The following is a 25,709-nucleotide window of genomic DNA, read 5'->3' as shown; positions in this document are numbered from 1 at the left end:
TTGCTTTAGATGCAGCCCAGGATACCGTTGGCTTCTGGGCTGTGAGTGCACATTGCCAGGTCATTTTGAGCTTCCTGTCAGGTAACTTCCCCAAGCTCCCCACAGGGCTGCTCTCATCGCCCAGCCTGTATCTGGGTTTGAGATTGCCTGACCCATGTACAGGACCTTACACTTGGAAGATCCTGCACATTCTAGTTTTCCTAATGATCAGGTTAAGGTTTCAGTCTCTGCAACTGAAAGAACTAGGAGGGACTTTAAAAATAATTTTAGATAATTTTTTTCCATCTTGTCAACTACAAGTTGTATTCTTTGAGTATAGTAAGTAAAGAATTTTTTAGATAATCTGGGTCTAGTGTCAGATCTCAGCTTGAAACTATGATGAAGTTCTTAATATCTTCCTTTCCCTTTTCTGGCTACAAAACTGTGAGAAGAAACTGAACAACTTTGCAATAGGAAGGAGGGTGTCAAGATGAAGCTTTGACTGAAAGTGCACCAGTCTCTCTGGAGTGGTACCCACTGTTCCCAGTTGCCTTGATGATCACATCTGGGGGTTCAAACACAGCAGACTGTCCATGTTTAGCTTGTGATGCTGGGTAAAGGGAAATTTTTAAACATTAGTTTAATGAAAAGCTGACAAAATATGAAAAGTATTTGGTGTCCTTGGGCTTGTTTAGGGTAAACAATTGTGTCTTAAATTTTAAGGTGTACGTGGCTTGTCAATCGATGCTTATTGTGATTGTGGGAGCTGTGCCCGAGTATCATATAGACCAAGAAGGATTTCCAGTGAGCAGAGCTGAGCTTGCCAAGCATATCCATTTTGTGGACAACTTCACTTCTATAGTAACTGAGGCAAGTACTTCCACCACCCTAAGCATTTCTTCTCTTCTTGGGATTTGTGCCACTACTGGAGAACGTGGTGCTTGTAAAAGCTGAGCAGGGCTTAGGGTAAAGCTTTTTTTATGCTATTAAAAATTATTGGAACCCACCCATCTGGCTCTTTTATTTTATTGTTTTAATCTGAAAGAATATGACTAAATTATTAGTTTAGCTCTCTGAGCATAAATCTAATACTTAATAATTTAAGTTAAATGTCTGTATATTTTTTGTTTTCAGTTTTCTTTCCCATTAGCTGTTTTAGGAAGTCGTTACAAGTGAAGAATGATCATTTAACTACAATTTAACTCTGGAATTTAGGATTAGCTGCTCCTAATGTCTGTTTTCTACCAAGAAAAGGCTCAATTTGTCATGTCTGCACAATCCGCTGTGCATGTAAGCTTTACCCTGAGCTGCATTAGTGTCTCAGAAGATACATCTTCAAGGATTAAAACTAGTATGAAAATGAAACTCATGCACCACGTGTCCAGGTATTTTAATGCGTGGTGAGAGTGGGAGGTGGAACAGATTGAAGTTTGCTGAGAGGGACAGAAGCGTGACCCTTCATCCTCAGCCCTGTGAAGTCCATGCGGGAGGCTGTGTTTGCTCTTTGCTGCTCCCTGGGCTGTAAACACTGGAGCAAGCACATCCCTGACAGTGCCAGGAAAAGGACTGCGTGGGCGGTTTGACTTGTAGCATGAAGTGTCAGTGTTCTGCTGATGGGATTCTTGGAGTGGTTGTCAGTAAACTCGTATAAGACAGGTTAGCACTTGGTGTAGCCGCTGCCAGGTTATTGCTTCCTTCCCATTATCCCAAATGTGACTGTGTAGTGTTTCTCTTGGAAAAATGTAGTGACTAGACATAAGAAATGAGGCAATATTGGATCATATCCTCCATCAGAAACAGACTTTTTTGATTAGTTTGTCTTCTGAGATCACCTTTCAGTTTCAGACTCTCAGCAGGAGGCGTGATATGGGGTGGTGCTTAATTTATAATCAGAAATCAGCAAATTATAACTAATACTGTGTTTTTAAATGTAGAAGTTAGTGCCCCTATTTCTGAAGTAGGTAATAATTCTCAAGGCTCATCAAAACAAGTTCATGTTACCATTGATTTCAGTAACTTTATTGTAAGATTTAAAAAAAAAAATCTTGTTAATACCCTTTTCATGGAATCTTTAGAAGCTGGCCAAGATTTTGCTGTGTGCTAGTGGTCTAGTGACTAAATCAAACTCCCACGTGGATTTAAAGAGCTGTGAGGATGTCTGTTTTGGCGATAGCAAAATTGGCAACGTTTGTGTTGGCAAGCTACAGTTAATCTTGACAAATATTTAACAAGTTCCTTTTCTGCAAATGAAGTAGATAGATGCATTCTTATGAAAGGTATATTCTTCCCAGATTACTATATCAGACTTGTTAAAATATGGGCGTCTTCCAGTGACGTGCTAAGCAGCACAAGTAAGTTTGCAAAAGCAATCTTTTCTCTTGCTCTGTCCCCAGAGAGGAGGCTGCTTTTGTAAAGTTTATTTCCTGAAATAAAGCTTAAACTGTGTTTAACTGAGCTTAAACTGCATTACCAGTTCTGGTTTGGCAGAGGCACTGTTCTACTCCGGAGGTCAGTAGAACTCGAGAGCAGCTCTTCAGTTCTGCTTCAGGAACTAATCACTGTAATTAATTTTGGTGTAATGAAGATTTTGTAAATAGTAGTTTGGGCTTGGTTTATGGAAAATACTGTTGTTAGAATTGCTTCTTGGTCTGGCATCATCTCAGTCCTTGTTTTAACAAGTAATGGTTATTAGGAAGCTGAGTTGAGGAACATCTTACATTTGGTATACAAGTGGTCCTTTACCTTTGAGAAGTTGATTTTTACAACTCTTTCTTAAGGAGCATTAAGTTGTTTTGTCCCTTGTGTCAGCCTGAATGCTCTGCAGACAAGAACTGGAGATTCAACATTTGTCTGAGGAGTGCTAGCGTGGAGAAGGATTTAGGCCAGCAGTGCCCTGTGCCTTGGAGAGCACATGCTGTGGTATTTTTACACTCGAAGTTTCCTGAGGATTTGTGCCCAGGAATATTTCACTGTTGAAGCCTTCTCAGAAAGTTAAGGAACCATAAGTTTCTGGGCTACATCTTTATCCAACATGATAGGGCAGAATCTACTACCTAGTAGGGTATAGCAGAAAGCAGCTGCAATACTGCTGCAGAAGAGTTTTACCTTCCCAGAGTATACAGAAGTCCCCCAGAACTCTGCAGTGCTGGAGCACTGGTTACATGGGACTACAGGAGGTGTCCTATGAACACGTTACATCTTGCACTGCTCCTGCAACCTCTGTCTTGGAGGCTGCTGGATGGAACAAGCACAGGTAGCTGGTGGGTTGTGGGGCAGATGGAGTCATGTCTTCTCTCTGCTTGGCCACTATGTCAGTTCTGACTGAGTAAAAGCTAGGTTTCTTGAGATGGCTATAATAAAAAGTTTCAGTAAATTCCTAATATTCTTTGGGGATGTGTGTTAATTCAAGGCAGACACCTCAGGGCGTCAGCGTGACAAGTCCATTTTTTTGGAAGTAATTTTTTCCATTAAATAACTGGAAATTATTTGAAGTACTCAAATAATGATGAAATATTTCTTTGGATAAAGCTTTGCATTGAATTAAATTATCTTCCTGGAAAATAAATTAAGATTTTCTGATTGCCTTTCTTTCCCAAGTTTCCAGTGTCAGTAATGTTTATAATCTCAACAGTTTGTTTCTATGATTCTCCTTGTTTTCTGATTTCAATGAACTATCAGTTAATTTTCCTCTAAGATTTTCTGATTGCCTTTCTTTCCCAAGTTTCCAGTGTCAGTAATGTTTATAATCTCAACAGTGTGTTTCTATGATTCTCCTCATTTGTAGTGGAGGGGCTGCACAAGCTGCCTGTGTGCCTTGTCCTGTCAGGAAATAAGTTTAGTTCTGATTACAATGAACTATCAGTTCATTTTCCTCTCTTCTGACAAGTTTTGATTATGCTGCCTCAGTTTAGCTTTTGGATGTGGTAGAGAGTGCATTTTATAAAGAAACCCATTGTTTGTTTCTAACTTTTATTTGATTATAAATGCATCTGCACCATAAGATACTAAAATATCACTAAGTACTTCAGTAAGCAGCTTTTTAATGTTTTTCTCAAACAAGGACATCTTTCCATAATCCCTTCCTTCTTCTCTTCAACAATTCAGCATATGTATGGTGAGGAAGGACACCAGGGATTAATCCTGGTTCAGGAAGCGTAGATCTCTGAATATTAAGTGCATTCACTCTCTAAGTACTGCAGTAGTGAACGTGTTATTTGTGTTAATGAATATTTTATAATTACCTGTTCACTTAAATAGCCAAGCTTGTTCAACGTTAAAATGGCGAAGCCGTTAGCAATTCAGAATTCCCTTGTTTTAGTAACTTAATAAAAGTTGTCTTGCCAAAGCTTGGTAATTGGGGTACAACTAATTATCCAGTTGAGAGCTTGTCATATATTATAATGACATTTCGTGGGGGAGAGAAGGTATTGATGTGAAGAGTCTGTTAGGGAGGAAAAGATAGGACTACAGTAGGCTTACCGAGCAAACTTTGAACAAAACCTTAATTAGATACAAAGCAAGAAGTGGGGAATGGCAAGAGAAGAGTTTTGATAGATTTTCATTAGTTTTAAGGAAGCCAGCAACTTGGTGTTAATACTCTTAACAATAAGGAGATTCTTGTTTTGACAGTGGTACCTAATCGAGCAAGAAGCCTACAAAGTAAGCCTTGCATCATCCCTCTTTTTTGCTGGATTGCTTATTGGAAATATCACTTTTGGCCCTTTATCAGATAAACTGGGCAGGAAACCAGTGTATATCTCAGGTAAGATTGTGAAAAGGTTTTTCTTAAGCATTCTGCATGGATAACATAATCTCTTTTCTGCCTGTGGGCCACCTGGGTCACCTGCTCTTCAGTGATACGCAGTCAATCATCTGTGTAAGCATTTCACTCAGCAGTAAAGTTGGGTAGTGTCAGTGTGCTGAGGAGCATAGCAGTCACTGGAATATCAACAGGAGATAAAACAATAACCTGGTTTTGCTCTGACTGTCACTGTTGGGGCACAGTATTCCAGATATTGCCTAACTGTAGTGGACCAAATAAAAATAATTTGCTTTCTTTTGGAGGGCATGGGGGAGAATGGTGTACCTAAACACATTTAGAGTGAGTCACTCGTGTCCTGATGTTTTGTTTTCCAGCTGCATTTGCAGCCAAAGGGTGGTTTAGTTTAATGATAACATTGTCTCAAGGAAACACCAGCTTTGGCATTGTGTAACTCAAGTGTGAGACTTGAAAATTATTGTAATTTTCATATGGTGTGATTTCAGAAAGCCAAATGTGAGAGATGAGAGACAAGAATACTCGGGACTACTCATTATAGTCAGTAACTGACAGTGGTCCCTGCCTTTCTTCTGAGTTCAAGCTGTGTAGTATAAGTACTAATTACATTTTATTCTCTCTCTACAGGTCTATTTTTGGATGTTGTTTTTGGGTATGTCACAGCATTAGCTCCGAATTATGACATATTTGCAGTTTCACGTTTTTTTGTTGGAATTGTGAATGGTGGAATGGCTCTTGTGTCTTTTGTCCTAACACAAGAATATGTAGGAAAATCATTCTGGTCATTTACAGGTGGGATTTGGGAATATTTAGTCATTACTTAATCGTTCTTACTGTGCCATCCATTGTTCTATTAATACCTCACATTTTATGTTTGCCAAGTAGTGAGTTTGTAGCATAAATCAAACATGTGATGTAATTGATCCAAGTTCCAATTTCTGTGGGAAACGTGCCTGAATAAGGAAGATGGGATTGAGTTTGTTTGATAAACAGCAAAACTGAGGTTTTAAAATTAGTACATTGATTCCTAAAATTACTCAATTTATATACTGCATTACATGAAAAAAAAAGTTTTGGCAGATTCTGCCAACTTCGAACGATGCTGCGTGGTATCTTGGGAAGATATTCTTGAAAGTGTTCTTTGATATTTTCCTGCAGCACAAAATGACTTAGAGCCTGTACGGTGTGTGTTCCACTGCTGAATGTGCTGACCATCCAGTATTTTTAAATGTCCTTTTTTGTATGCCACTGCCAAGATTTAAAATAAATTTAATGCTCACGTGTCAGACTGGCACTGTAAAGCTGAAGTAGCTCAGACTAATGCCTTTTTGACTAGTACAGCATGGGGAAAACTTGGTCCAAATGCTGACTTGCTGTGGCTGTAAGCATCTATTTCTCTCTCATTTCTTCAGTTACCTCATTCTGCTGTTTTTCTTATTTCTTCTCTGGGCTCCTGGGGGTGTGTGAGACAGTTGTGGTTTAGTTATAGCTTTCCATTTATTTTTCTTTTAGTACTGAATTTTCTTCTCCGGGGTTTGCTTTTTTTGATTGAAACTCTCTCTCTCTCTCTCTCTCTCTCTCTCTCTCTCTCTCCTGCTCCTTCTTCCCTGTTTTCTCTGTTTCTCCCAGCCTTTCTCCCTCCATGGCCGTTCTCCTGATGGACTGAAGAGACACTCTGATGCTGCTTGTTGCTGTAGGTGCTTTATTCTAGTTTTGCTCAGCTGTTGAGAAGAGCTACTGAAGCACTGCTGAGGGAGAGGGAGCTGCTAGATGCAACTTGGCAGTGTTAAAGAAGCCCTCCTAGGTGCTGGCTCTGAGCTAGGCTTTGTGGGCAGCAGCTGGAAGTTTCTGGGTTAGTACAAGATCTCCTCTGTTAGTTTGCAGAGGCTTTGTTGTTGGGCTTTTGGAGTTCAAGTTGACCCCGTATTTTTAACGTTTGTACTTCTACTTGTTCATCAGAAGTCTGCTGTAGTAAACCTCTGGTTTGCAGCTGTTTTTTGAACTGAACTCAGTCCTTGCACTTTTATAACTTCCAATTTCTGTTCCAGCCTGCCACCTCTATTGAAGATTACCTTATTAAATAAATCACTAGCTTTCAATACATCACCTTCTATCCCCAGGTTTTCTCTTTAGTCTGTAGGTTTCTGTTCGTTTCTTGTTCTTTCCTGCCTACCACCCTTTAATTTCAAAAGGGGGAAGGAAAACCCAATGCCCCCATACATTATATCCAAAGCTATTCTTCATTGGGATTCCATAATATACTTGAACCAGGTCGTTTGAAAGTGCTCTAAAGATACCTCATAAAATTGCTCTTTTATTTAAGAATATCATGGGCTAGGAATTTCAGGCTTCAGCTTCAGAATTTTTTTCTTTTGCCAGTGGTTTCTGTAGTCACCAGTTTCATCTTGTATTTCCAGGTTCCCTGACTAACTTGACATTTGCAGTTGGCATTGCTGTTTATGCTTTGCTGGGCTACTGTGTGAGAGAATGGCGCTACCTTGCCCTGGTGTCGAATACTCCAGGAGTCATCTTCCTCCTCCTGTCTTTGTAAGCAATTCACCTGCATTATAATTATAAGACAAAAAATATGCAGCAATTCAACATTTACTGTTTCTTTCCATCATTCAGGGGAGTAGTATAAGAGAGGGTGACATTTCTCCATGTGTTTTTGTGAGCCAAGTGAGAGACAGCTCATATTGTGAAGGAAGAAGGGGGTTCCAGTGAAGCAGAAGCCAGGGTTACCCAGAAGGCAAGCCTGTGTTTCTGCGTGCTGTTAGTTGTGGTGGCCAGTGTTGCCAAGAGCATCTGTGTGCCAGCTGTCTGATAGAACTCAATTACAGATCAGCCTGGGGAGGGGAAGGCCTGCCAGAGGCTGTGAGCTGGAACATCAGCCAGGAACACAGGCTGCCTTCTGCCAAGGAAGGGCTTCAGTGCTTGGGAAGTCTTGGAAGTGATCCTAGAGGGATTGGAGAGTTTCTTTTTGTGAGATGCGTGCCAAGGGTCATCAGTGGGAGCAGCTGGAATTGCCGTTTTAGCGCGGTAAGTCGTGTATCTGCTTGGTGCTGAGCTCACTTGCTTCTGTTCCTAGCACTGCTGTGCTTGGCTGCTCCTGTGTAGAGTTCTACATGGACTTTGCCATAAAAAGGATTATGAAATGCAGCAGTATTTAAGGAACTAAAAGCGCCAGCTTTGTCTGGCCTTTGTTGTTAGAAAATATTCTTTTACTGTATCAGGTTGTAAGGATCAATGTATGCACCTTGTATACTTCTGATCACTAGTTAAAGCTGTAGAAAAAATAAAAGAATTAGTGTAGTAGAGTGTCTATGTATTAATACAGTGAATGTCTAGCGTACAGCACAGGTAGAAAAAACTTGTCTGGTTTTTATTTCAAGTATTTTTTACATTGCAATTAGTTTTTAGATGTATCTGCTTTTGACATAAATTCTAGTAAAGAACGCACAAAAGAAAAACAACTCTCTTCCTGTAGATAAGAAAAACAAAGTCTCTTGGCTTGGAATGAAGTTCTGAATAATATATTTTCCTCTGTGGTGTTCTGTTTCTGATGGAAACAGAATTACTTCTCCCAAATACTAAAAATACTGGTATCCTCTGAAGTAATGAAAGTTTAGTTTGCTTGTAGGTTGTATATCTCTGTTAGGAGTACAAAGAAAATAAAAGGTCAATTATAAAGTAAAGAATGGACTATTTTTGGCTCGTAAAAAAGCAGCACACTACAACTGGAAAAAAAGAATCAACGGCTGAAGTTGTCATAGGCAAGGATATTCTGCTTATACTTGGGAATGAGAAATGTAAAACTTACATGAGCAGTGATGAGCTGGTACTGAAGTCTGACATGTAATAACCCATTAAAGATTTCTTTCCTCTTCCCTCAGCTCGGAGCCCTTCCCATAATGGAGAAGCTTTAAATAAACTTTGTGCAAACAAAGTTTTGTCCAGGCTTTTCAGATACTTTGGATTTGAGATGCTTCCTAGATGATGCTAATGTAGCATTTCCTAAGAAGTGAGTTCAGCAGAAGTCAAGGTTTAAACTCCTCTGATATGACTGAGTGCTTTGTCAGGCATCTCCAAAAATCCTGCTGTAAAGTTAACTGTATTATTAAATTCCGTGGACTCCAATAATATGCAGAACAGTGCAAAAAGAATGTTTTTCTCTGGATTTTGTGTCAATTTGAAAAATGGAAAGACTGACTTCAGTGCTGTCTTCATAGGAATTAACACCATTGATTTTCTGTTCTTTCCTGTTAGTATGCTCCCAGAATCACCACGATGGCTGTATTCCCAAGGGAAAATGGCAGAAGCTGAAGATGTGTTGCAATATATTGCCCTTGGAAATGGAAAAGAGAGATTAAATCTAAAATTAAAACCAAATGCAGGAACTTTGAGAAAGGATGAATCGACACCTGGTATCCTAAATTTAGTAAAACACCCAGTCCTCCGGTGGAGAACCATCCTACTGATGTATATCTGGTATGTAATAAGACAGCAAGATGCTGTGGGTGAGTCAGACATGAGGAAACAATTGTTTTTCATCCTTTCCTTTCAAAAACTCTGTCCTCCAAAACGAAATTGTAAATTCCTCAGTTGATGGCAGATGATAATAATGGTGTGTTGTGAAGTTGATGTTTCATTAGTATTGCTGTTGCGTTTTATTTTCAGTGTGTTACTTAAGCTGCTTCAAAACCTACTAAGGAATAAGCTGTTGAGAACATAGTATTTACACTGAGTGAAATGAGAAGCTGAAGCAGAAATTACTGAGAGGATGTGAATTTGACCCAGTCTTAGGAGGAAGAGCATTACATGGATTAGACAACAACAGAGATATGGAGAAAGAATAAGTGTCAAAAAGCATATTACCCAGGTTCAGTGGAGGGAAACTTGGGGGAGGATGAAATGCTGATTGCATAGATCTATTTTAGGTGCTGTCTTGGAAAGTGGTACAACTTGGAAAGAACAAAATGACCCTGAAGGACAGGAGGATGTGAGATAGTGTTTTAGCAACAAATGGCAGTACAGAGGGAACCCCTGGGGTGGGGAGGGTGTTGGGTTGGTTGTTACAGCAGCAGCTGTTGCAAATTGGCTTGAGCTAAAGTCTGTTGGAAGAACAGCTCGTTTCCAGAATGCCAAGAACAACTTTTCCCTTTCAAGTTCAACATTACTTGGGGCAATGTCAGGATGTAGATGACAAAAACTCAGTAGTTTGATGTGTGGGGTAAGCAGCATTGTACAGTACTTGGGAGAAGCAGCAGGAACATCTTTGTTAAGTAAGACCTTTCCAGAATCATCTTGGACTCTTTACGTTGCTGGTAGGCAAATGTAAGTACACAAAGGCATTCTTACCTCCTGGAAGAAAAGGTTGCAGCACTGTTTTTCTGTCTCAAACCCTGTATACAGTGCAAAGAGCTGTCAGAGGGGTGTCACAGCCATTGTCACCCAGCTCCTTGTGCTATTGCTCGGGAGCCTTTGGCACCACGCTCAGCTGTGACTGTCAGAGGACATACTTCTCCCTGTATCAGGAAAAACTTTCATTGTCTACATCAGTTGTTCCAGATTCTGCTTGGACAGTAAGGGAGCGACTAGGGAATAGGCAAAATGTCTTTGTAACAACTGGTGTTCTTTCAAGGAAAGTAATAATAGGTTTGTGGAGTAAGACTTCCCTAGGTTTGGGGAAGAGGCTCTGTGTTAAGCAATGGATGTACATGTAATTTTCTTTTATAGTATTGCTTTGCAACAGTTAAGCATCATCTGCTTACAGTTGAGCTTATTAGATTTGCTAAATAACCTAGGAAAAAAGTAAGCTAATAGAAAATTCTGAAAGTTATGTTTTGCATATGTATTAGCACTTGACTTTGTTCATGGAGTTACTTTAATTAGGAACTATTCTCTGCCTTATTTCCTTTTTGAAGGAGATTTAAGATTCCTCTTTGTAGCCTGTAAGTCAATATGGCTAATACCTAACTAAGCATAATTTACCTTTTAAATACTTAGCCCTAAAGAAAGGTATGTTAGTAATATAACTTTTATGGTTATTTTTAGGTATGTCTGCAGCTTTGTCTATTATGGACTAACTTTAAATGCTGGTGAATTAAGAGGAAATCTATATTTAAATGTGGCTCTCTCTGGTCTTGTAGAAGTTCCAGCGTTTCCTCTCTGCATGTTTTTTATTGAGAAATCTTGGTAAGAAGAACTTATTTCCTAGTTTTCTGCATATATTTGTAAATAGCCTGGGAAAATATTCACATTTTTCTCAGTAAGATACTTCACTGTTTTTCCAAACAGTGTTAATTCTTTGAATTACTCAAGAGAGGAGATTTTCCATGGGTATGTTAAAAAATTTGGTCTTCATGGAAGAAATTTTATTAGCTTAGTTATTTAAGTATCTAGTGTTAATTCTTTGAATTACTCAAGAGATGAGATTTTCCATGGGTATGTTAAAAAAATTTGGTCTTCATGGAAGAAATGTTATTAGGTTAGTTATTTAAGTATCTGTAGCTTACATATAATTCTTACATAATTTATTCATAATAACTTGGTTTTGTCATGCTTACCAACTGCAGCTGAAAGCAGTTTTCAGCATTGTTCAGTTAGAAATAGCAGTGAGTTCATGAAGTAACAAGCATGTATAGTATTTATACATGCCTGCAAACTGTTACTAAGAATACTATTGTTTGTGGTCCTTTGCAAATAATTATGAAATATTTAAGCATGGCAGATGTGGAGATGGGCTGGTGATTTACTGTCCTGTCATCTTCTCTTATTTTAAAACACTATAGATGGTAGAAATAACTGATTTTTTTTCTGTGTGCATATGATCAGACAGAAAAGTACCCAAAATAGTTTTACTGGGTGTCATAACAGCATGTATTTGTGCAGAGATATAAAAGAAATATTGATTAGGAAGCATTAGAATGACATTTTCTTGACCAATACTAATTTGATCTTTGTGTGTATGCACTGTAATACCCTTTTGGTGACATGGCCCATTGCCTTGCTCAGTACAGAGAAGAAAAAATTCTGGTGAGTTCTTGTTGCTGAAGTAGATGGGTACTTCTCAAGGCTACAAATTCAAGAGCTTAAAAATCAGAACTTGACTAGAAAGAGGAAGGGTTTTGTGGGAGGACTTCAGTAAACAGAACCAGGAAAACAATGCAAGATTGGAAGCACTTAAAAAGGTACAGTAGATTTATAACTGTTATTAATGCTGCTCTGTACTTTAGTTGGTAGTTTGAGGACAAATTAAAAAAATAGTGAAGGACTTTGTTTCCATATTTCTCTGAGTGATCTTTCCCTTCTAGGTCTGGAAGACGTAAAACTATGACATGTTTTCTGGTATTTGCAGGATTTGCCTGTGTATTCACCATGTTTTTACCAACAAATGCTGGTAAGTATATCCTGGTGCTACAGTAGATGTTTGTTAATTTGGATAAAAGCTGACAAAACTACTTAGGGAGGAGCATTGTGTGACCAAGTATTCAGGGACTAAAGCCCTGTCTGTTTATACTTCTCTCTTTGCCCTTCTGGGCTTGGTTGGGGAGCCAGGGTCTTGTGTATATTGCTTTTAACTTGTTGCAGGTGTAATTTGACCCTGTTAATTGACTAAATTTGTCTGACTGCAAGCCCTTGGCTCTTTGAAGGTCAGACCAAGTTATCATGTTCTGTCTCAAATACTGGTGCTGCCTTCATTTATCACCATTAAGCAGTTTACAGTACTAGGTTGAGTAGCCAGACTGCAGTGTAGTGTAATCTTAGTTTGATGGGATCTTGACAGTGTGAGATCCTAAATCTAATTTTACATATATTTTGTTGGCATGTAATATATAACAGGAACTGAAGTTTTCCTGAATTAGAAGCTTAATTCATTGTTAGAGAATGCAAGCCACTAAATAGCTTTAAAAAAAATAAATTTGTACTTGGACATGAGACTGGAAGTCAGAATGGCAGTGTGGGAAGCCATAGGGATCACAAGAAGCTTGCTGCCTCTCTTGGTCTCATGCTGTGTATTGCTGCACTGTGCAGTTGTAAGGACAGTTTGTGGTAACAGTGGAGTACCATCAAGTATATTTCTTATCTCAAAAGAAATGCTCTTGCAACGTTGCACATCAGCAACATTCACGTATGCTTGTTTTTGTATTTTCACTTCTCTTTCCATTTCCAGTACAGTTTTTCTGTGCTATATATTTATTTTGACTACTGAAAACTTAGGTCTATATGACACTACCTAGGAGTGGCTGCTCTTTGCTTGTATTTTTCTTAATATTGCTTTGGTAGAAATGCTTTAGCCTTAACTGTGTTTTGACTAGAGAGCACCAGTGATGTGATTACAAGATGGTCTTCTATAGGTTGTGTTTATCTTTAGCAGTTAAAATGCTGTCTGGCATCCATTTCAAATTGATCTTGGAGAAGTCTCAGGAAGAAAACCACATAGAGATAAAATATCCCGTAATCCTATTTGCCATGCTTGTGTTAATTCAAGGCATCAGATGGTTTGTTGCTTTTTTTTTTAAATTGAAACAGTTTCTTCCTTTGTTCTCACAAGTTTGCTTTTTGTTTTTCTTTTTATGTATTTTAAAATTTAAAGAAAAGCAGTAATGACTGATCAGGATAGGGCAGTAATTCCTGAAGAGTTGCTTAACATCAGGAAATCTTCTGCCTTTCCCAGTTGACTTGACCTTAACCCCATTAAAACATCTCACTTTCCACTGTGGTAAGAGTAAAGCTGCTTCTTGGCCCAGAGTGATCTGTGTCAGTTAAGTAGAAAGAAATTCAGCTCCCTAGGTGATGAAGATAAGCCACTTGTGATGAAATAAGGGTTGTTGCATCTCTAGTCTGACCCTCCTATTACTAAGGAGGACACTTAGGTTTGCCTAACTCTGCATTCTGTATGATTGATGAGAATATTATGAGGGATTTAAGTTTTTAATGAGATACTGGGTACTTGCCTCTCATGTCTCTAACCTTCACTCAGTTTCTAAATAACTTCTAACTTGTGAAAGAGAGTCTGATCCAAGTTATCTCCCCTGTGGAATAAATCAAGAAAATTTCTGTTATTAAAGATGTGTACTGAGTTTCAGACTAAAAAACTCTCAATGGTTAAGTAAAAACTGATGTATCCCTCAGCTCCCTCTTCCCTTATCACTTAGAATTCATCAATTAATATGTGTGATATCAGATTGGGAGATGGTGAGGGAGAGTGGCAGTGGAGGAAGAATGGAGCTGTAATATTCTTTTCTTTCAAAATCTGCTGTAAAGCATAAAGAAATCTTCTGCATTTTGTATCTGCTTTATACTATAGCAAGCAAAGGAGACTTCTGGTCTAGGGATGACTAGATTTTTAACTTTTGTTTAAATTTATCTGCTTGTGCTGAACACCTAAGGACTTTTTATGACTTTCATTGAACTTTCCACTGAAGAAGGAAAGAAAATTTGCAGTTCTTTAAATCGGTTTTGTCTCAGCTTTTGTCATGTTGGGCATTTCCTTTTGTGTTAAGAACTATGCTTTCTTGTTGGATATTTTTTTCTGAAGTAAATTTAAACAGTACTTCAGTTTCAAAAGTATTGCTTAAGTGAACTTTTATTCATGAAGATGATAGCCAGAGGGTGAATCTACATAACAATGTTGGTAGCATCAAAACTTCATCACAAAGTAACTCCTGTTCTAGAAGTTCTTAAACATCAGCACTGTTTGTTACCATTTCCCCTCATTTTACTTTGCCAAATTCCAAAGATCAATTAATGGAGGATTATCCCTAATCAATAAAACTCAAATGCATGAATTTAGTTAGAACTTGCAGTTTTGCCTTTTAGCAAAGTTTGAAACAGTTTCCCCAACTGTACTGTTTCAGACAGAACTGTGTGTGTACTGCTGCTACTGGGTGTTTAGGTGAAAAAGTATTAGGCAAAATATAATACAAGTGTTGAAGGTGCTACATGGGCATGCTTGCCACCAGAAGCCCCACAGGAGAAAGTACATTCCTGAGCGATGGTGTTACATTTTATAGATGTAAAGAAAATAGTGGACTATTCTGCAAGAATTGTTAAAAGTATGTTCCAAGACTCTGAGGAAAATATGAGTATTTCTGGGTTTGCTTACACAGGGAAGCTGACATGAATGAATTTCTAGTGTGCTTCTAATCCTGCAGTAATTCCCCACATGGCCAGCCTTCAGCTTCCTCTGTGGGAGGGAACCTGGAGAAGACAGTGCACTTCAAATTCCCTCCTGAGCTTCTGAGTGCTAATTTCTGTCTAGACAGACTCTTTCCTCTGTTTAACAGTAAGACCAAAACTTCCTAAGTACACTAGTGCTACATTTCTTATACGTGGCTATGCAGTGCTCAATCTAAGTCTCCCTGGGAGAGAAGCAGCAAGTTTTAACACTCATTGGAGAATTACAGATCTGTTCTTCATCGCTGCATTTTTGGTTGAATGAGGAAAAAGGGATGTCCCAGCTTTCTGATGGCACTCAGCAGAGCTCCGAGGGCTGGGTTCACACCTTTGCATCTGAGAACTGTATATAATATTCCACGTCTTACTGAATAAAAGGAGAACTTGGATGAAAAAGTTGCATCTCTTTTGCATGAATTGCAGAAATAATTGCCAAATGGACCACGCTTAAAGAAATAAAATCTAGTTTCTGAATTTGTTTATGTACAACTGAGATTCTGCTTCAGTTGAAATGGAATCTGACTTGATCAGATGAATAAAACTGAAAATACTTAAGGGCAAAAGTAAAAGCAAAACAACTGAGAAGCAATTGGACTTTCCCATTACTTCATCAGCAGCATTTGATCCACACTGAAACACGCTCAACTCAGTGCTGAGGAAGAGAACCTAAAATACAGCTAAACAGAGCATTCATTCTTTTTCCATGCTTATAAAATAATAAATTATCTTTCTATTAAAACAAATGGTGCAAAAATAACCATAACCAAATGAGGCTGATGAAAGGCAGGTTTCCTTTGGACTTCAAAAGATGCACAATTCAATTTAGCCAACTAAATTCCGTTGGTAAACCAGGCTGCTTTAGCATTTTCTTTCCAATTACAAAGCTGTTGCATTTTAAATCCAAACAGAATGTCCTTGGGGTGTGAATAAACTGTTGAGGTGAATCAAGTTTTATGGGATCTAATAAATTAGTCAAGGAGGCTCTGTTGTCTGTGCTTGTGAAAAGACAGTTACCTGGTAAGTGTTCTGACTGCAGAGCTGAAGTGTTAGCCCTTCTGTTTAGAGCTGTTATAGTTTCATACTTTCCCTCCCAAATCGGTCAGATTTTCTTGATCCTAAATATAATTTTTTTTATATGTTCTTACACTAGCTCTTAAAATGGTTTGGAAGAACTGAGATACTGCTGTGGTGCTTCTAGTTGAAAAATACACAGATGAAACATTGGTTTTGCATGATAGTCTCTTGAAGAAGACTGTGTTTTTTCAAAACAGCGTAAAAAGGAGTAAGAAGAAATAAAAGATGAGTATGCTTACACTTTGTTTTTCTCTTTTCTGAAAGGTTTGCTTCTCAGTCCCACTTTGTTAGCTTTGTGTGGAAAAATGATGGTCAGCGCCGCTTTCAACATCGTGTATATTTATACATCGGAACTGTACCCAACAGTACTGAGGTAATTGAACAGAGCTTCTCAGGAAATGAAAATAATTTTCATGCCCAGCAATACTGATTGCTGGTGTGCTTATCTGTAACTATTTTTTACCTGAAATACCAATATGAATTCTTTCTGTACTTAAGGCAGCTTGCCAGTGCTTGAAGGAGCTTCTCATCTTAGTCACACGTGTTGCACCAGTGCACTTTACCAGGCTGTTTGTGGCAGCTCCCTCTAGGTCTGAATCCAGGATAAAAATCTGAAAACCAGCTTCTTACACTGCAGTGCTAGGTGCTGTATTTCTTATTTCTACTGTTGCTTTTTGGGAGTAAAATTACAGGTTGCAAACCTAAATGAAATGATGTGTTGGAAGTGCATGCTAACATAATCATAAATATATAGACTGTGCAGTGAGGACTACTTACAGTCCTGTATACATATGATTATGTTTGTTTGCCTGCTGAAAACCAAGTGGTTTTCTATATTTGTGTTTAAATACTCCTAATGCAACTCATTTTAATAGTTTCTGTATGACAGTAATTTTCTTTACACCATTTATTAATGGGCAAGGGGACTAAAACCTTAGTTTATTTTTCATAGCTTGTACCAATTTTTCGTGAGGTTGCTTTTTCTCCTTTTGTCCCAAGATGAACCTGAGATAAGAAAATATAATATTGACAATATTATTCCTCTCACCACCACCTTGGTTCTATGTGACTTTTTTGAGTGGTACTCTTTAAGTACACAGTTGGAATTTGAGCTGCATTGCATTAGTTGCTCAACAATAGTAGCTACAAAACTACTGCAAAAATGGAGCCCTCTTCAGAGAGAGCAGGAAAGTTGAAAGCTGGAGTAGGAATGTGTCCTGGCTGGCAGATGTGTCCTGTAGCACCATGGAGGGAGGTGGGATGGTGACATAAATCACTAGATTCCAGGACACTGAGGGCTTTGGGGGGAGAAATGTGGGTGGCTTCTTGGAATGGCCTTTTTTTTTTTTTTTTAATGTTTAGCTTCAAAAATTACCATGTTACAAAGGCATAAAAGCTAGACTGTGAATGCAGTTTTTGCACTAAGACTTGAGGAGAAAGGTGGATCAACTGTTTCTGAGGTTGTGACTCTTGGCACAGGTTTAGGTTCAATATGCAAGTCCCAACCACACTGAAATTGGATGTGGGGGTTTGTTCACATTCTCCCTTTTCAAACCTGCGCTCTTTAAGGCCTTTTTTTTTTGAGTGGGTGTTTTTTCACTTTTTGTTTTCTTGTTCCCTTGGCTTTCCTGCAGTTGAAAATCAAGAGGATGAAAATTAAAAATGTTCTCAGCTTTTGCTTGTTTCCCTGTGTTTTCATGTTACGCTGTCTTCCCAAGTCCCATTGGTGTTCAGTGCCAACTATGTGACAGCTTGTATGGAGCAGGAATCACAGCAGCGTCTCTTGTGTTTGGAACCAAGTGTTTGGGGTTAGAAGATATAAAAAAAAAAAGTCAAGTGCTGTTTCACTTGAGCATCTGCACTCATATTCTGGCAAAAAAAAATGTAATTTTGTGTCAAAGACAGACAGACATTGGAGAAAATGCAAGAGTACAGATAGTTTTAAAAATCAGCAACTTTAATAGATGACTTATGTTTAATAATATGGAAAACTTTAAGGTTAAACTATATGAAGATTCTTCACATGACAACTGATACACTGAAGAATAAGTTTGATCTCTCTCTGGTACTTCAATTGCAAATATTTTAGTTTATGGAAGAAAAACAGTGATGGGTGAGTGTTTCAAGCAAAACATCAGCACCATCTGGTGGTTTCTGCAAAGCTTTGTAGTGATGCTGGCGTGGCTCTGGCAGCGGAGCTCAGGCACGCCACGTCATGAGACGTGTACCATTCAAAGGCAGTGGAGAGGAGATGGAGTAATTATTTTCCAGTTGCAAGTTTGGCAGAAAAAATACATGTCTTCAGTATTACTGCTCCTTATTTAAAACTACATATTACCTTTAAGCATGAGGACCGTTGGGCATATGTTTTTTTAAGTTAACTGGTACATGAGGCTGTGACAAATACACCTCATGGTAGAAATGAGGGGATGCTGCAAGCTGGAGAGTCTCTATGTGCTTTGGGCTCTTTTTTCATTTTGATGTATCTTTAAAATACCTGCTGGGGAACAAAAAATTAAAGATGGAAAACATCACTGCTGTTGCATTTTGGACACAAAGGAAGGTTGCCTTTGGGAACAGGATGTAATCATAGCTCGAGTAATATAGATGTAAAAACAAATGTGGTTTTTTCATGAGAAAATGTTTGCAAAATGATGACATCCTTGTATATGATGAGTGAAGTCAGAGAGGGGAGATTGGACTGGTTTAGGATAGCTTTGGAAAGCTTATTTTCACAGTGGCAAGCTACTGTATTTTCACTTAATGTCAGTGGTAAAACTGGGGCAGGAAGGTCAGACAGGCGAGGGGTGGTCAGCTGTTTGCAGTGCAGCACCTCAGGAATAGTTTTGGGGTGATACTGCACTTTTCTTCTTGGATACCACGACTTTGTTCCACATAACCTAAGCTCTGTTGAATTCTGAATTAAAGATACTCTAAAGGCTTTTAACAACTGCTTTCATTTCGGGAATTGAAACAACGGTTTGCTTTTAACATCACCTTTTGCCCTACTGTCTCTCAGCCGGAAAGAAGAAGCCAGGAAATCTCTGGTTATGGACAGACTTTTGGGTCTGTGGGAAGGAGGCTTTTAAATGAGTGGTTCACACACAGGCTGGTCTCGTGTTCAGGGCTTTGGTTGACGGGGAGGTGCTTGGCCTTGCCTTGTGGGATTTGGGTCGACGTTGCCTCAGTGTGAGGAAGTGTGGGTTGCTATTTTCCTTTTCCCAAGAGGACCTGATGTCAGAAAAGTTTACTTTGTTTATTTTTACACTGAAGTCACTAGTTTCTCATCAGCTCCTTCCATCATCTGTTTCCCTTAACCTGTGCAAAGGGCCATTGGGAAGGGACATGCAGGTGGGTGGTTTTGGTATACTGTTGACCTTGTCACCTCTCTGCTTGTCATCTGTAATCCTGTCACTGGCTTCCTGTCTTCAGAGGAGGAAAAGGAAACAGGGTGAGCAGGAGCAGCTCAGCTCAGTGGTGTGACTGAGGAGAATGATGAATGAGAGGAAGCAGCCAAGATGTAGGGAGAACAGGCACCATGAGCTGGTTCTTGTCTCACTGATGACTAATGCCAGTGTCAATCTCTGAAGGGGCTGTTTAAATACCATATTTAGGAGTGGTACAGAGATGGAAGATTTTTACATTTGATCAAGAAATGAAAGGCTTTGAGGATTTTTGTAACTGTCTTTGAAGAGGATCCTAATGTTGTAACCCATACCTGAATTATCAAAATCTAGATGAGATTGTTTTAAACTTGTCTGGAAATTAAAAGGAGTGCTGAATTCAGCAGCTTCAGAAGTGACACATCTGGCCAGATGTTTTCAAGCTGAAGATCCTGCCAGTTTTTTAAATCATTCCCCATCCAGCATAGGGTTCTCCAATTAAATTGCCCTATGGCAGATTGGAAAACCTCTCTTGAAAATTTTGTGCAGGATTGCACGACAGAGTGGTTTTGCTAGGGTTTGATTTAGCTTGCCAGCACCTAGTCATGGAAGATCTTTAAAGTAATTCCTGGAGGTCTTCAACATGCCCCCTCACCCTTTTTTTTTTTTTTTTTTAAATAAAGGCTATTTATAGCTGCAAAAAAAGTCTGAGTTGCTTCTGCCAGCACCACTGCACCACGTGTTCATGCATGGTTCATTTGTGCAGTTTGAACCTACAAATCTTTTATCCTTTGAAACAGGAATGCTGGCTTGGGTATCTGTTCCATGTCCTGCAGATTTGGGGGCATTTTGGCTCCATTTGTGCCATCAATGGTAAGATTGCTTTCTACTTTTTATTTAACTCAGATTTATTAAATTTTCTTACAAGCTCTTTGCTGATTTTGGTAGAGCATATGTCTCTGTATTCCTAGAACACTACTAAATTTTTCCATAAAACCAATTTTTTGTTTCAATCAATTTCAAGAATTAATGAACAAGAAGTTTAAAAATACCTAGTACTTTATCCTTTTTGGAAATAGTGTTCTGTGTTCTCTCAGTATTTGATCAGTTAGTTAAATGATAGTCATATAATGCATTTGGTACTGCTAATTCTCCGTATCTGAGTTAAGGCACGTAAACAAAGTTTCCATATAAAACTCTGTGAAATAACATTTATTTGGGTTCTCTGATCTCCCAGTATATGGATAATTGCACAAATTGCTGGAGTGAGAAGTTGTAGTGTTTTGGTTTTGACTGCAGTTCATGTGTCTCATATATTTGAAAAGCAGGAAACGGTGCTGGATTTTTACTATGGATTTTTAATTTTAGAAATCTCTTAGTCCTTCTGTACCATTCGTGGTGTTTGGAATCAGTGGACTGTCAGCAGGATTCCTGACTCTCCTTCTGCCAGAAACGCTAAATAAGCCAATTGCTGAGAGCATTGAAGACCTCCAGAGCCCCAAATACCAACTGCTTAAAAATGAAGAGGCAGAGTAATTTTTTTTTTCCTTTACTGTAGCATTGCATTGTTTTCCCTTCTGTCTTATGTGAGCTATGATTTAGTGCATATTGCTTAGGTTGTGCATGAATGAATGTGTGCATGAAGTTTGTAAAGCCATCTTTCTCTTGTATTCAATTAAGATTGTTCTTTGTTTGGCTCTTAAAGACAAAAAGGCTAACAGCTATCACTTGTATGTATTAAATGATACGTAAATGAATATTCTTTTGTTTCCTTAAAGGAAAACAAATCTTAGAAAGGCAGCTTAAAATAATTAGGGACAGCACATTCAGCAACATTCCTGTGTTTTTACAATAAACCAACGAGGCATATCTTTCATTTAATATCTTTTCTTTTGTGCCTTTTTGTCATGATTTGTAGTGGAACATAATATAAAATTAATATATATATGAGGTGTTTTATCTTTCATTTGTTTCCTGGGTTAGAGCCATTTAACATGTTTTGCTGCGGCTATGTTTTAAGTAAAACTTTTGAAGCAGGAAATGGAAGTTTTGTTTGTTTCAACAGGTAATAGAATAGAAAATCTGCAGTATATCCCTTAAGTCTGGGAATAACTTCCCAGAAGAATTAGTTTTAAAAGAAGGGGATGAGAAAATTCTGATCAAAAAGGAACTGTTAGCTTAGAACTGAGCAGGCTTATTGCAGATGTAAAAGAATATATGTTTTTCTTATTTTTTTATTTATATGCTAGCTTGTTAATTTTCTGGTAATTATTGTACTTAGTTTAATTATACTACACACACTAGTATGCTTTGGTTTTATGCCTCATACACAGAAATAATACATGCAGCTGAAATGTGCGAGAAAAAGAATTTTTGACCTTTTTGAGTATCACTTCATTTTTGGTTTTCACATGAAACATCAGCCTGTAAAATAGCACAAGAAAAATAAGACAGGTAAGATATTTTTCAATAATTATTCTTCTCTTTGACAGGCAAACCAGTTAGAAGAGAACACCTACGTTTCGGAATCCCTGTCTGTGGTAGAAAATGAAGCCTCCATTGAGAAGGTGCTATAACATTTGAAGGGCAGAGTCTTGCTCTGGCAGGAGATGTTGGAGGACTTCTCTATAATGCTCTCTGTAGCATGTGGAACAGTTTTATGTGGAGATAAATTGAGAAGACAGAAGAAGTTAACCAAAGCTTGTGAGAAAGGAGGTGACAAATCTGTGTATTAACTGAATGACTTAAAAGCATACTTCTGGACATTTGGACTCCTCTATGACTTCTTAAAGTGAAGGACTAATTTATTTAACAAAATGTAATTGCTGACTTCAGATTAAGCTATAGTGTTGTAATTGAAGTTATGTCTGTAATTTAAAATTTAGATGGCCTTATATATTCAGGCAAGCTGTAATTGTGAAAAGTAACAGCATCCTGTATATGCTAATTTTCTCTGCAGGATTTTTTTGCCTCTATATTACCATATACCTCACAGCATGAAGAGACCAAAGATTTTTGTGTTGTTTGCCATAGTATGTCTAGCATAAGAAAGCAGAACATGAGACCTGAATGGAGAATAAATATTTTTTATTGTGGGAGTAAGTAATTCTTTAATACAGTTGTACATGAAAAGATGTGTAAAGTTAAAAAATAATACTGTGTTGGAAAAATGATGCCAGGCCTTTATGAGGTGCATTTAAAGAAGAGGATGAGTAACCTTTTAGATGGAGGTTATTAAGTTCTAGCTGTACTTGTGGAACTAGAAATTACTGAACGTGAGTCATAGATTGTATAATATATGTAATAATATGTAACCCAATACATTTGACATACAAATTGGGTAATTCTTCCCAAGAGGGGTGTGTGTGTGTGTTTGGTTAACAGATATTCTATTTATATTGGAATAGATGCATCACAGATGTCGCAGGTTTTTTATAGCCAGCACAATTCTGTTATTAAAAATAAAATTATTTAACATCTGTATCATTTAACATCTGTGTGTAACCATCTCAATGCTGCTTTTTCTGGGATGTTTACCCAGATTTTTTTGGAGAATACATGTGTATCCTTTTGATTTTGATCCTTTACGTGATGCATCTGATAGGAAGAAGTTACTGAAAGGCCCTGTATTTTGATGAAGTTCCAATAGTTAAATAATAGTTCTGCAAATAAACACACACCCATGCAAATGTGAACTTGGACACAGATGCACACAATAAGCACACACAGGTTGCTCTGCCTGGATGTCTCAGTGAAATCTGTGCTGTGTCTGGTTGTGCTTCATAAATAGCCTGAGCAGGTCCCCAAGAGGTGAAAATCAGCTGGCAATCAGGACAACATTTAGATTATGTTGATACACAGATGGATTGCACTTGAGTTTACTTAACCTCTGGGGCTGAAGTTTGATGACAAACAGCCTGTAAAATATGCTGCAAACTCTTATCTTCTGATCATTCATTTATTAATAATTTTTTGTAATGTTTCACTTTTGTGAGGATTAGAATTGTTTGTGATTTTTTTCTGAGTAATATTAATACCTTCCATTGCTTAACACTGCTAACAGTAGTGACAGATTATAGTTCTTCAAAGGATAATTGGGTCAGCAGGGATATGGTAAAGACCAAGTTTTGTTACTGTTGACTTCAATTGTTTTATTACAAGAAATAAATTTTAATGGGAAATAGAATGATACAAAGTTGTATTCCCAAAGCAGAGACAAGACTTGGGAGCAGGAGGATTGTAGAGGTATCATTATGTGGTGGGAGTCTATTTCTCCCTCCTAATGCATGTATCAGGCTGTATCAGAGCATTTTTCCTCTGCCTTTTATTCCACATTATGTGAAAAATAGCAAAGAAAGATCATTTACATTTGGAACGTGCTTATTTCTGCTTTATTCAACCTGGAATTAATTAGTTCTTTGCCTGGGGTTAGTTCTGTGAATTTGGCAGATTGATGACCAGAAAACTGTGTGTCCTGAAAAGAAGTTAATGATCTTTTCAGCAGCCCTGGCATGACTCATGGTACCTGCAGCTCTTTTTATGACTGTGGGTCAGTGTGGAAGTTGGTTTGGTGTTTTGTCTCCAAGATCCAAAGGAGAATATTGATGGAAGCATCAACTTCCATTTTGGTTCTTAGCATTTCAGTTTGATTTAACACTTTGTTTGACTTGACGTGAGAGATATCCTTGCTGCATTGTGCTATTGCTAGCAAAAAGAAGCTACTTGGAAAAAGGAAGTGTTGAGGGAAATTATTTTTAGCTTTATTAGAAATATTTTCAGTTGGAGTAATGTAATCAGTGCAGTATTTCTTAGAAGGTCCTAAAGTTAAGAAACCAACTGTGTCATTCGTTACTGTGTATGTCATGATCAATCAGAAAAGGCAGCTTTTTTTTGTCAAATAACTGCTTTTTTGGAGTAGATACCTTCCCTAAAGCCTTTGACTTTGTAGAATGAGAAATTCTTCACATAGAGCAACTCTTTTTCCCATTATTTTGAATGAAGGCAAAGCAGTTTTGGGGAGGAATGCCCTAATAAATTCTTTACTCAGTGTGGGTCTATTATCTATTGCTTTCCATTTCTCTGTAAAAAGAACAAAGGGAGCAGAGTTAATTTACGTGGCTTAATTATACACATTAGGTCACAAGCGCCGTCCTTAAGTACCACTTCTAGCACTTCCCCTGTGCTTTATTTGTGTGTAGAAATTTGATTATAATGTTGCATCTGCACTGCTCATCTGTTTCTGTGTTAGAACAATGTCTTTGGTGCTTCAACCCTTAGTTGTGAAATTGCCTTTATTTCTTTATCTGTTCTCTAAACTGATTTGAAGTCTTTTTCTTCCACATTAGGGAAATTTCTGCTGCTTTCTGGATTTTATCATGTTTCAGCTGCAAATCTCAAGGTTTCAAAGGAAAAAAAAAAAAGTTGGCTGCTTTGCACTGTCCTGAAATACATCTGTGATACTTGGAGATTGTCCAGAAAGGAGAAGCCTGAACTGATGTCAGGGGTTTATTTTACTCCCTTCTGTGTTTCACTTTTAATTTTACTTATTTTTCCCTAAGGAAAAGTTCTTTTCTTTCTTAGGTGCTAAGAGTGCTGAGCAGAGGCAAAGCTTGAACATTCATTTATGCCACCTATGTTTTAATGCCATTTCTCTGTCATTAGGCAACATTTATTCTTTAATTCTTGGTTAGGTTTGCTTAAGCCTCAGTTTTCTCCTTGGCAGAGGAAGAATATAAATTCTAAATATTCAGGACTACTTTTCCATTGTTCCTCCAGTTAATGCTGCCTTTTATATTATTTCACATTTCACGTTCTGTGGCCCTCCTGGTGACTGACTTGACATGGAAAAGCAACAGGGGTTTGGCTGAATCTACATTTTCCTGGCTGGCAAATATCCTGTGCATTATTTTCTCATCAGGCAGTGATAGACACCCTAGACCCACACACCATGTTAAAAATCAGGTCAGGTATAAATGCAGGACTTGAGTTCCTTTTTCTAGGAACTAAACTTTGCGCAATATTTATGTCAAGCTCATCTCCGTGATCTGTTTTATTATCTCATTTGATGTTTCATCAAAGCTGTTTCTTCTGTTGGAGCACTGTAGGTTATTGCTTGAAGTGAAGGCTATGGAATCGTTTTTAGAATTTATCCTTTTTAATCTGAGCAGAATGAAGTACAAATAATCCTTTGCTTTGTTGACTAATACTCTTGCAGCTAAGCAGCAGAGAAAGGAGGAGGTGAACTTTTCACACTACCATCTGTAACCAGCTGGTTCTGCCATTCAATTTTTAGTTTGCTTGAGGCAAATAACTGTAAT

General features: G+C 38.1%; 1 protein-coding gene across 1 annotated transcript; it reads left to right on the top strand.

The window, feature by feature from the left end:
• Nucleotides 1-702: 702 nt before the first annotated feature.
• On the top strand, nucleotides 703-20,924 carry LOC103780855 (solute carrier family 22 member 15-like; the record flags this gene model as incomplete). The annotated part of the gene is made up of 10 exons (XM_008948548.1): nucleotides 703-849; nucleotides 4,609-4,741; nucleotides 5,384-5,548; nucleotides 7,174-7,303; nucleotides 9,023-9,244; nucleotides 10,811-10,951; nucleotides 12,070-12,155; nucleotides 16,274-16,382; nucleotides 20,193-20,265; nucleotides 20,761-20,924. Coding segments are annotated over 10 exons (1,370 nt in total), but the record flags the coding sequence as incomplete, so codon positions are not given.
• Nucleotides 20,925-25,709: the final 4,785 nt, after the last annotated feature.

This window comes from Merops nubicus, unplaced genomic scaffold (genome assembly GCF_000691845.1).
Source record: "Merops nubicus isolate BGI_N331 unplaced genomic scaffold, ASM69184v1 scaffold7371, whole genome shotgun sequence".
NCBI lineage: Eukaryota > Metazoa > Chordata > Aves > Coraciiformes > Meropidae > Merops > Merops nubicus.
Note: the sequence above shows the minus strand (reverse complement) of the source record. Positions and strands in the feature narration are given on the sequence as shown.